The 12,835-nt window shown below is 39.9% G+C and overlaps 1 protein-coding gene across 4 annotated transcripts in view; it reads left to right on the top strand.

The window, feature by feature from the left end:
• The window catches only part of GSAP (gamma-secretase activating protein), a 101,108-nt gene that overhangs the window by 68,323 nt on the left and 19,950 nt on the right, over window positions 1-12,835 (top strand). For all 4 annotated transcript variants that reach the window (XM_027539761.1, XM_027539759.1, XM_027539762.1 and 1 more), the window contains 4 exons: window positions 5,950-6,078; window positions 7,758-7,816; window positions 8,501-8,532; window positions 10,252-10,313. In XM_027539761.1, the coding sequence (XP_027395562.1) occupies window positions 5,950-6,078; window positions 7,758-7,816; window positions 8,501-8,532; window positions 10,252-10,313 (282 nt within the window). The remainder of the gene's footprint in view (window positions 1-5,949; window positions 6,079-7,757; window positions 7,817-8,500; window positions 8,533-10,251; window positions 10,314-12,835) is intronic.

The raw sequence follows: 12,835 nt of genomic DNA, 5'->3' as shown, positions 1-12,835 counted from the left end.
TATTAACTATCTGACCCAGAGACTGGGAAGGAGAAGGACTTCAAGCCCTTTCCCAGTTATGGCCACTCCAAGTGAGGAGGCTGCTGCAATGTCCATCAGGGGTCTGGATGCCCCTGAGCAATTGGAGAAAGAGTGGTTTTCACTTGATTATGCTTCTTCTCTTAAACACTTAAAAAGTGTTTAAAAAATACTGTTGTAATTGGGCAAAGCATGAACATAATTAAGCTTTTAGTGAGGCACAAAAGACACCTTTTTCCTTGCCCCTTCCAGTGCAGATGGCCACCATCACTTGAAGAAAAGGTTTCTTAGCAATTCACAGTGTTGAATCGTAACAACTTACAGTTTTTAAAAATGAGAATTGTTGCTTTGACAACTGTGTAGCATTACCAAAAATGTCAATTGGTTATGAGTGAGATATTGACTTTCCAAAGTTTAGTTTGTACATATGCGATCTTGTGATATAACTAGAAATATATATTTCATCTTCTTCCATGATTCCTGGCACAGAGCTCCTAAAATCTTTGTGATTTCCTAAGTGATAAGAACTATAGGGAGATCTTTTGTTCCTGAAATAGCTCCAGAGCACAAAGGTGAAAAGAAGGTCTTATTATTTCTAACAAGCCCCTTTCAGCCACACCTGAGTTTGTCAATGAAGTTACTTTTGGAAAGCACCTAAGGGCGGAGCTGGTTGCCAGTAGAACCGACCATGTGATTAGAGGGTTGGCCCTTTCAGCCCTCTATCAACACCACCTTCCAAGGCTAGAGTGGCTAGAGATAGAGTTCAGCACTGATGGCCAATGGTTTAATCAATTGTGCCTGTGTGATGGAGCCTTCATAAAGAACCCTGGTTGAAAGGTTTCAGAGATTTAATGGGTTGGATGAATATATGGAGGTGCAGGGGTTGGGGTGGTGCACCTGAAGAGGACATGAAGCTCAGAGCCCATTCCTGCCCTATGCATCGCTTCAGTCTGGTTATTACTGAGTTGTATCCATTTATAATCAACTGGCATATAGGCAGTAAACTGTATTCCTGAGTTCAGAACCACTGTAACATATTATAGAACCCATGAAGGGGGCGCTGGGAACGTCAGATTGATACACAGTTGGTCAGAATCACAGGTAGCAACCTAGACTTGAGATTAGCATTTGAAAAGGGGGCAGCCTTGTGGGACTGAGTCTTCAACCTGTGGGGTCTGAGATTGTCTCCAGATACTTGTAGGACACCTTGCTGGCACTGGAGAATTGATGAATGTGGAGGAAAAAACCCACACATTTGGTGACCAGAAATGAAAAATTTTGTGAATAGACTGTTGGAGAGAAAAAACACAAGTTATTCCTATATAGTGTATTTTTAGAGGCAGAGAATTATGGCAAGTTCAGTTAAGATTGTAGAAACATAATTTTATAATGGTCCAAAGAAACACTACTTGTTAGAGACAGCGCACCAGGCTGGAAAATTTATTCTTGTCATTATCTGTAGAGATGGGAGTACCTTCAGTTTACTTCCCAGATATTGAAATTGAAGAACAGACCTGATCAAGGATTCCTATTTTTCTTCCTCTTCTGCCAGTCATTCGACTGTGCTGTTTTTGTTCATAGTTGGGTTGAGAAGATAATGTTTAATTCTTAAGGTTGACAGTAGAAAACTATCTTAGCATGGGCTTTCTTAAGATACATGTTGATCGTGAGATGTAATAGTTTAGAGCCATATTTAGGAAATTACATTAAAAATTACATTCTATTAAAAATGAGTACTACCCAGCTGGGAAGAGAAGAGAGATATTTTTACTAAATGTTGGGAAGAAGGAGAAAGTCCACTTGTAAATTGGAGAATTTGCACATACAGCATGTGGTCTTCCTAGCAGGAAGCCTCAGGAGTTAAAGTCACTGTCCTCTGTATGGATGGCCCTGCTTAGAGCATCTTGGCCTAGTAACGTACCTTGCTAGCTTTATGGACACATAGATGTTTCTAGTTTATTCTGTTTGTACTGGAAGTAGTGGGCCACTGTGTTTCTCTGGGCTGCAAGTAAAAGCTGATACTGAGATAGTATCCACTGAAGAGACAAGTTTGATGCTTTACCTCCACTAGTTGAGCCCTGGCATGAAGGATGAGGTTGGCTTCCTCTTCTGTTAAAGAAGATGCTGGTTAATCAGCAGATGTAGGATCAAAGCCAGAGGGCCTTTAAGAAACGAGAGGCAGATATTTTTTTCCTGGCAGTAATTTGCAGATGAGCCAATAAGTACCACAGTGTTTTGTTTGTTTTTTTTTTCCTTTCTTGGTACTTCTTTTTTAAAGAGAAAAAAATCAAATTTATTTCCCACATAAATGGGAAACAGTCTGTTAATATAACCCTTTAATCCTTTTTTTCAATTAATATTAGTTTTGGTGGGCTACATTTGGTTAATTATTTCATGTCATCCTAAAAGTCAAATCAAGATTATTTCTCAAGAAGAGACTTGAAATAATTCTCCTTCCTTTAAAATCAAAATGTAAAACTGTCCCTTGTATAGGGAAATGCTCCTGGGTTATTCCTTAAGGATCTGACGGCTTCTAACACCAGAGTCTCCCAGAAGTAGCTAAACTCATGGGTATGATAAAACATTTTTGTGTATTTGAAAGCATTATAAGCTCTTTTCAAGAAGCTGGCAATGTGCTTCTTAGATTGTTGTGGCTTTTCCTTTCCTGTTGTCCCTGATGAATATGGTGCTTAGTACTCAGCTAGTGCCGTAAATGCTGGCTGACAGAGAGGAGTGTCCTTCTGTGCTCCCAGGCTAGCTGGTAGGGTGTGATTGTGTAGCTCCCACGCCCTCTTCCCCCCATACTGTGTAACAACAGCTAGCATTTTACCTTGGTGCTTCTTTTACTCTCTGGGTCAAGGAATGTGCTGGTGTTACGTTGGCATTTGAAGATTCTTTGAAGGTTAGATTGAACCTCCTCTCTAACCCTATCTCCTGTTATGTCACAACATAATTGCAAGTCTTCAGGCAGGTGGTTCTTCATCAGCCTTTAAGCCAGAGATGTAGATGAAAACCTTCGAGAGTGGGTAAGAGACTGACATGACCTGGATGTGCTCAAGCATGTTCTCAGCCCAGGCTGAATAGTAGACATGCCTGGGAAATGTCTAAAACTCACAAGGCCCAGGTCACAGCCCACACCAGTAGGAGTCTAGGGAGTGGGACCCAGGTGGTTACTGAGGTTGGCAGTCATACCCTAGGGGCAGATATCTTCACTGCAGAGATTGAAGTGCCGTGGGGTTTTCTCTACTTTTTCTAAAGCTCTGTCTATGGTCTGAATCTTGGCTCATTTCCTAGGAGCTGCACCTGGAACATTCTCTCTTCACCCTTCACTTATGTATCCATTTTCATCTTTTGGGTCTTATCTATTTCCAAGACTTCCAAATGGGCTTCCCTCGTAGCTCAGCTGGTAAAGAATTCACCTGCAGTTCAGGAGACCCCAGTTCGATTCCTGGGTCGGGAAGATCCCCTGGAGAAGGGATAGGTTACCCACTCCAGTATTCTTGGGCTTCCCTGGTGGCTCAGACGGTAAAGAATCCACCTAGAATGTGGGAGACCTGGGTTTGATACTGGGTTGGGAAGATCCCCTGGAGGAGGGAATAGCAACCCACTCCAGTATTCTTGCCTGGAGAATCCCCATGGACAGAGGAGCCTAGCAGGCTACAGTCCATGGGATTGCAAAGAGTTGGATATGACTGAGTGACTAAGCACAGACTTCCAAATAGCCCTCCCAATTTATAATGATCTTCGTGAATTTTCATAGCTTAAAAAATTGCATCCTTATCTAGTAGATACCAAGTAGTGACATATGCCATTAACTGTTTGCACTCTTTCAATATCTATATCATAACATCCAGCCCAGTGACCTCTTCCAATGACCTACACATATCAAATAGACCTACAAATATTAAAATATTTCTGGGGCTTTGGGCTACCCTTATTTAAATGTAAGTTATTATTTTAAAACTTAATGTTTCCTTCTACCTCAGTAGTTTTAAACTATTTTAAGCTATGGATTCCTTTGAAACGGATATAAACTGTAGACCTTCGTCCCAGCAAAGTGCTCATAAGAACACATACTCTGTTTTACATACAATCATTAGACTCTGGAGCGCCTCTGAAGCATGTCCTTGGACTTGTTTTATCTGCTTATTCTCAACTAAGACAAGGCTACATGGAAAGGGACTTTTTTAATGGGGCGAGGGTGAGAGGAAGGTAGTTTGGGAGAGATCTTTTCTTGGGAGCCACAGTGTGAGTATGAAAATAGGGTCTTCTGACAGAAGGATGCCTTTGGCCTGAGGGGAAGAGGGACTCGCACAGGTAGGACATCATCATTCCTTCCTCCCCTGTCTCATCCTGGGCAAGGTTGAGTGCACCGAGCCGTGGGACTCCAATGCAAAGCAGACAGAACCAAATGCATAACTGACCACTAGATGTCACCACAACACCAGCTAATTTGATGGCTTTGGGCACTAGTTGCCAGAACCGAGATGTAGAATAGCTTCAGCAAGAAAAGCTGCAGCGACTTCCTGTCAGGGTCCTAATTCTGTCAATTGTCTACGGGGTTTGCTTTCATTATTGTTCTTTCAGTATAAGGGAGACAAAAAGGTGGACAAAGATGTATTCACTGTCAGTGTATGGACAAGGAAACAAAAGATAAAACAGACAGGTCAGATGGAGAGTGGGACCTGACTCCAGGTTTCCGATTTCCTCTGGAAATAACATTTTCTTGGACATAGCTCTTCCTGTCTCTGTGAAAATGGGTGTTGGCTGGATAAGCCTTTCAAGCTTCTAAAATAGCAAGTTCGTTTTGTTATGTAACTCACTTTCCTGATACCGGTATCCATTTTAAGCCACTTGTGACTGTGCTTTCAATAAGAATTTGGGTGATGTGACTGAGAGACTTCCCTTTCACTTTTCACTTTCATGCATTGGAGAAGGAAATGGCAACCCACTCCAGTGTTCTTGCCTGGAGAGTCCCAGGGACGGGGGAGCCTGGTGGGCTGCCGTCTATGGGGTCACACAGAGTCGGACACGACTGAAGTGGCTTAGCAGCAGCAGCAGCAGCTATTACTTAACAAAGGGCATTTTCCTTGATGGGGCATTTTTTTTAAGTTCTCTTTTTTTTTTACCCCTTGTAATACAGCCAAGTCTGTTCCCTCTGTAAACATTAAGCTCACTTTGTTTCCTGGCCACACATTGCACCCTTGATCCCAGTCAAATCTTTTATAAATGCATATATTTCATGAATCTGTCTTCATTAATTTGCCAAATCAATTTTTTGTCAGGATATCCTTTAACATTAAAAATGTATTACTATAGCATTTTATTTTAAAATGAACATAATGAATATTTTTTGCTTCGGGCTAGTACAGTGATATCAATATGTCAAAAACCTAGAGGGAGATGGTTGCCCGCTAATTCCATTTTGAAATAGTTGACAACTGAGTGTGAAAGGAGTGCGCTTCACCTATCTGATTCTTGAGTTTTGAAAAAGACCCTTTGGAAGTAAATAAACTTAACTGGAAAGTAAACCTATGCTTCCGTGTGCTCCAAATCTTGTGACCATTCTGTCAATGAACATGACATTGTTGATATAACCTGAGTCAGAATGGGTCTCTGGGGAGGAAATGACTTGATGTGTTCAAAGCAGGCTTCCCTGCTTAGCCTTCACCCAGGGGGAGTCACACTGGCTTAGGGAACTGAGCAGCTCTCTCTGTGTAAAAGGGGCTCGAAAAGAAAGGGAGGGAGGCAAGCCTCTTTGAGTCTGTTTTAGAATTCCTGTTGGGACAAGACTGCCATCCCTTGTGGGAAGTATCTGCTCAGAAATGCTGCCTCCTGAGAGCTTTTTAGCAAGGCCTGCAGGGGCCGTGCTGTGTAGTTCAGGCCACAGGACCTGCTTCTCGAGCCCACTGATGTTTTTGTCTCTTACAGGTGCATAGCTTTAAGGGCTACTGGGAAAAACTGAACTCCAACCTGGAATATGTTAAGTACTCCAAGCCACACTTACACTATAACAACAGCGTGGTCAGGAGAGAGTGGCACAACCTGATCTCAGAAGAGGTATGTGTGGGTTCCTGAAAGGAGAGCAAGAAGCCCAGCAGAGTAGGTTAGGTGAGGCCCTTAGGTCATAAAGCTGGCTTAGGTCCAGCACTCACCGCTGTTGCCAGGCACTGTTCATAAGTGCTGCTGATCCCCAGTAGGCAGACCAAGCTGCTTCTGTGATCTCTTTCTCTTCAAGAGGAAATTAAAGTGCAAAGAGGTTAAGGGACACACACAACACATTCATAGTAGAAGTGGTGGGATTCACATTCGAGTCTCAGATGTGTTCTTGCATTACTTACATACACACTGAGGAAACCAGAAGGGAAAGAGACACGTGTACCCCAATGTTCATCGCAGCACTGTTTATAATAGCCAGGACATGGAAGCAACCTAGATGTCCATCAGCAGATGAATGGATAAGAAAGCTGTGGTACATATATACAATGGAGTATTACTCAGCCATTAAAAAGAATTCATTTGAATCAGTTCTAATGAAGTGGATGAAACTGGAGCTTATTATACAGAGTGAAGTAAGCCAGAAGGAAAAACACCAATACAGTATACTAACACATATATATGGAATTTAGAAAGATGATAACAATAACCCTGTGTACGAGACAGCAAAAGAAACACTGATGTATGGAACAGTCTTATGGACTCTGTGGGAGAGGGAGAGGGTGGGAAGATTTGGGAGAATGGCATTGAAACATGTAAAATATCATGTATGAAACGAGATGCCAGTCCAGGTTCAATGCACGATAGTGGATGCTTGGGGCTAGTGCACTGGGACGACCTAGAAGGATGGTATGGGGAGGGAGGAGGGAGGAGGGTTCAGGATGGGGAGCACATGTATACCTGTGATGGATTCATTTTGATATTTGGCAAAACTAATACAATTATGTAAAGTTTAAAAATAAAATAAAATTAAAAAAAAAAATCTATAAGTTCCCAAATTTGTGGTTGCTAGGAGTTAAGGAGGGCTCCCCTGATGGCTTAGTGGTAAAGAATCCACCTGCCAGTGCAGGAGACGTGGGTTTGATCCCTTGATGGGAAAGATCCCCTGGAGGAGGAAATGGCAACCCACTCCAGTATTCTTGCCTGGGAAATCCCATAGACAGAGGAGCCTGGCTGGCTACAGTCCATAGAGTGACAAAGAGTCGGACACGACTGATCAACTGAGCACAGACAGATGGGTTAGGAATGGTTGAAAGCAAAAGAATGAATATGACCCCTATAAAGGGGTAACACAAGGGAGATCTTGGGGGTGATGGAGCAGTTCTGTCTTGGGATTATGGTTGTACATTGTCATATGTGAATCTATACATGTGAAAAAATGACAGAACTGTGTGCTCACTGATTTGGGTATTGTACTATTGTTGTTTATATAAGATATGAACACTGGGAGAGACTGGGTGAAGAGTATGTGAGCTCTCTCTGCAGCATTGTTGGATATAGTTATAGTGTTATTGTATTGATATATAAAATATAGTTGGACTTGCAGCTCCCTGAAAACTTGTAATAGTTTCAGAATAAAAGTTTTTTAAGCCAATTTTTTAAGAATCTAGGTGTTATGATTACCTTGAAAGAAAGTCTCCTTTTTTCTGAACTCTTAACTGTATTGTATTATGACCTTAATGTGAAAAATGTCACCCACAAAACCTTCACCTTCCATACCTCTGATGTATTTTCACTCCTAGAAAACAGGAAAAAGAAGGTCTACGGTGTATGTGAGAAATATTCTTGATAATGCAATAAAGTAAGTAAAATGAAGGATTATTATAGCTATAAATGGCTATCTTTTGTAATTACTTTGCTGGCTGCCTTTCAGGGAAGTAGCTTATTACTTTTGTTGTATTCTCAATGAGATGATGCTGTCAGCACCGCCCGAGCCCTGTTTTGGAGATTGGAGCTAGAGTTTCTTGTAGGAAAAGTTTATATGTTAAACCTTTTAGATTTGCATCCTGGGGATGGATGACTCAGAAGGAATAAGTGGTAATGAAAGCTCTTACTAATAGAGCACTTTAAAGGGGTACAAGTAGTGGGTTGATTTTAAATAAGAGTTAGTCGGCTGGTGAACCTGCTCTTATTTTGAAAACATGTTTTCTGAGTAGATGAGTCATCTCGGAGTGCTACAAGCATAGGCCCCATTCCAACCCCTGTTCTATTTTCTGTTCCTATTATTTCCAATAACTGAGAGCTGCAATTGTTCTAAATTACCGTCATTGTTTGCACTAAAGAGTTTTGAGATTTTATAATTGCTTAATGTGGCTTTTGCCAAGTTGATTAAAGTTTTTGAGGTTTTCAGCAGCCTGAGAACAGTCTCTGCAGTGGTTTTATGGGTTTTTAAACGACAGTATCTTTGTATGGTATTGTGGGTTTTTAAAAACTTTTTTTTATTAATGTTTCCTGTGTGAATAACGTTGGCTAATTTTTCTTATAGGGTGATTTCTAACGTAGAAGCAAAGAATTTGGGTAAGAAAAGACCTATAACAAAGTCTTCTGATTTCAGTCAGTTGTTTGTTTGTAACACCATTCTCCCACTGTGGGTTGGCAGGGAAGTCACTTCCACTAGCTCAGTGAAGGCAGCACCCTTTACTATCTTCCTGTCAGAGCGACTCCCAGTTTCTTCCATGTCTCTCTTGGCACCAGGTCCTTTGGGAACAGCTGCTGAATGTGCTTTTGCTGTAGGACTCCCTGACTGTAGGTTTTCCTCCTATTTCCCTGTAGAACTGATCTAATTAACATGCTCGCTGGGTGTACTTCCCTTGGCCTAGAGCTGTTCTCTCTCCAGCTATCTATCTGTGGGACTCTTTCACACCTCTTAAAGGTCAGCCTCACTTTTTTTTTTTTTAAGCTGTTATTTTTATGTTGTTTTATAGGCTTGGATGTTTAGTTATATGCTGGGTGACCCTAATGGAAATTATTTTATACAGTGCTTTGCTGCACATCCTGCAGCTGTGCACACAGCCCACGTGAGCAGTGAAGTCACTTAGCAGCCCTGGGGGAACAGGTCGTCCCGGCCTGAAGCCAGGGTTCTGCCACCAACCCCAGGCAGGAGCCAGGGGTTGTGAGCATGCTTGCAGGCTCCCCTTCTTGCATCACTCGGGGATTTGTAGTATGGGAAGTGTGACTGGTCTGGCTGAGGTTTCTGTGTCCTCTGTTCCCACGTCTGGTTAGAGCTCCTTCCGCTCCTGAGCTTCAGGGCTGTTTGCATCTGTTACTAGTCATTCTCTCTTGATGCACTTTAGGGAACTCGCTGCTTCCTCTCACATTCTTTGTTTGTGCTAGTTTCCTAGGAAGAAAGTCACTGTCAGAAGCGAACATTCTTTGTGAAATGCGGAACAACCATGAAAACTGCTGGGCTCTAGTTTTGAAGTTTTCATCATGAAGGTTGTGTAGGATCCAGTTAGGATTTATCCCAAGTGGTCAAGAAGCATCTGTGCCCTCCTGAAAGGAGTCCTCAGCTCCCTGACCAGGGCAATTCTACCTCTTGACCAGCACTGTGACTCAGGTTCTGGCAGAGGAAGATGGGGCATGAAGGTGCTCTAGGAGATCTTCCTAGAGACAGCGTTTGCCTGCCCCTCCAGTCCTGCTGGCACAGTGCAAATCATGGTGGATAAAGTGCCATTTGGTTTAACCTTACACGCCACTTTTCCATCTCAGTCTAACTACATTTTCAGTCCTATAATGTGCCAGTTATTATTTGCCTCAGTAATTGACTGCGGTGACTGGTCCCCTCACCTCAGTAATTCTATAAACTACAAGTTGGAGTCAGAAAGAAGGGAGTCACGTGATCCTTCCACTCAGTCCCTGTTCCTGGGTTTGCCACTCCTTAGGTTAAGAGAGGACCTGAGTTGTTTAGTCTCCTGTGAAGCAGAGGATCTCAGTGACAAGTCTCCACATTGAAGAGAAATTGAAGCCAGAGGGTATTGGTGTTGGCAATGTGTTCCTTGTGTTCTCTCTCTCTTTCAGTCTGCGCCTCTCTCTGCTTCACAGTGCTCCCTGCGTATTACCTGAGTGATAAGTTGCAGCGTGTAGGGCAAGGTCACACTGAAAGAGAAGTTTTCATCCCGTCAGGAAAGTGTTATAATTTCTCCAATGACTCAGAGAAGGGAAGCCCAGACTGAGGCCTCTTCCTTCTGGTCATTTCCTAAAAACACCCTGCTTGACTATCGCTCTGTTTAATTTCAGAGCCAAGATTAACACCCCTCTTCCAGGAGGAAGACACCCACCAGCAGCTGCTTATCGGGCTGGTAAGTAGGACGTTTGGTGCTGGCAAACAGTGAGCTCCAAGGAAAGGGGAGAGGACTAGATTGTATTACTCATTCTGATCTTGTTTTTCATCCATTCTGTCCACATATGGTTGTTGCCATCCACCCACTGTAGGCCCTGTGTGTTCAGTAGTAAGGAACACATACATAATTTCTGCCCTCTTGGTATTTGTAGTCTTGTGAGAGAAACACAAATTAATCAGTCACCCCAATAAATGTATAATTATAATGCATCATAGAGAAATGGATAGCACTGAGAGTATTTAAAACAGGAAAGACCAGCATCTCTGTGGCCTTTGTATTTGGGTTTAAAATACAAAGGAATAAAGTATTCTTTCTCAAGAGGTCTTACCGGTAGGAAGACCAAAGATGTAAATCAAAATAAATTAATTGAAGAGCAGAATTGGCAAATAAATCCAAAATCTTAAAAACAACAACAACAACAAACAACTAGTTAAACATCTAAATCTGAAAAACATCTTTAACTGAAAAACTAGTTTTAAAAAAAATTTAATAAAATATTTTTAATGCTGTGCAGGCTTAGGAATGGGATAATCTATTACCTTAGATAAGGCTAGTTTAAAAATATGAGAAAAATATGTGTAAATACATAGCCATACACTTAAAAATTCTAGTTAAACAATGTTTCCTTGGCAAATAGAAATTACAAACTGGAGCCAAGGAGAAATAGAAAACTTGAACGTATAATAACCATAAAATAATTTGGAAAAAATGTCAAAGATTATCTCTAAAAAAGGCCCCAAGTTATCTAACAAGTTAGTTCTTTCAAAGTTTTAAAGACCAGATTATTCTCATATTATGTAAAGTATTTCTGAAGAAAGATGGGAAGCTTTTTACTCACTTTAAAAAGCATGATCTTTAAACCAGAATCTGACAGTGACCACTTTTACTTGTGAATATAGATCCCACAGGCTTAATTAAAATACTTTCCAATACTTTGTTTGAAAATACAACTTGGCCACATGGGCTTATTTCCAGGAAGGCTTAATATTAGAAAATATATTAATGTAGTTCATCATATCACTGAGTCCAAGAGGCAAAAATGATTCTATGGGTGCTAAAATTTGATGAAAGTATAATTCCACTCTTGGAATTTTAAACAAAGTTTAGTCTAATCCTAGTAGCGAACGTCCTTCTTAATCTCACTTTGGAGGCATTCCTATGAAAATCAGAAAGAAGCTAGGTATACTTGCTATTGTCACTAAAATTTTACATTATTCTAAAAATTCTAGCCAATGAAAGAAGAAACAAGAGTAAAAGAAGATGGTATAATTGTCTAATGAAACAACAAAATAATCAACTGGGAAAATGGAAAGTAATAAAATTAAAAAATAAAGAATAAAAATAATGTGAGTTAGTAAGCTGACAATGCTATATTTATTTTCATTTTATTAGAATTAACCAGTTAGAACAGATAATGAAAAACAGTGTATAATTTCCAAATCTTTAGCATCTAGCTTTAATGAAATTACAAACAAAAAGCCAATGAAATTTCTCTGACAATTGACTGAGTGACTCACTTAACAAAATAAGAAAGAGTGGGACCGACATTATGAGATATCTAAATGTGCTTTTGATCTGCAATAATTGGAAAAAGATGGCACTAACACAAAGATATGAAATTCTGATTTAATTTTGAATATTTGGTGAATGATAAATGAAATATTTAAAAATCAATGTGAAAAGAAATTATTTTTAGTCAGATCAATCAGTGGTTGACTATTTTGAAAAGTCAATTAAATTCAATTTTTCCCACCCCAAATACCACTTTATACCATAGAAATATCAGATTAAGGAATCTAATATAAAAATTAGTATAATGTATATATTATTTAAATAAAATTAATATATAAATATAAAAAATTAAACTGTGAAATAATTTGAATAAAATAAGTAGACAAATAATACTGAGAAAGCTTTTCAAGTGTATTATTGAATATAAACATATTGTAGAAGATTGATTGAAATCTTGAAACAGAACAACAATAAGGCAAGCAATAATATTTAGAAAAAAATATTTGCCACATAATGTGATAAAAGGATAACATTTGGCATATAAATAAAGCTTATAAATCAGTAAGAAAACAACATACCAGAAGGGAAATGGACAAAAACTGTTACCAATGAATTTTCAAAAGTTAGTTTAGGCTGAAAATATCTCGAGTTGGGGCAGAGAAAGAAAAACAATACTTAACATTGCTATAACCAAATGACAAACAGAATAAGTATTTGTTTGTTGTTTTTGCCTATCAAATTGACAAAAATTAAAAATTATATTAGGAAGGGTCATAGTATGGGGGATTTGACAGTCTCATCCAATGGAATTTGAAATTAGTATTAATATAATCTCAGTAGAAGGCATTTCAGTAATGTCTCTGTTAAGTCTAAGTACAGGACCCAAGAAATTCCATTTCTAGGAATTTAGCCTGACAAAATAATCAAGGATATGACAAACAACCCTTGTATACAAAGTTTTTGGTGGT

This window comes from Bos indicus x Bos taurus, chromosome 4, assembly GCF_003369695.1.
Source record: "Bos indicus x Bos taurus breed Angus x Brahman F1 hybrid chromosome 4, Bos_hybrid_MaternalHap_v2.0, whole genome shotgun sequence".
NCBI classification, from domain to species: domain Eukaryota; kingdom Metazoa; phylum Chordata; class Mammalia; order Artiodactyla; family Bovidae; genus Bos; species Bos indicus x Bos taurus.
The sequence above is the reverse complement of the archived record's forward strand: the minus strand, read 5'-3'. Positions and strand labels throughout refer to the sequence as shown.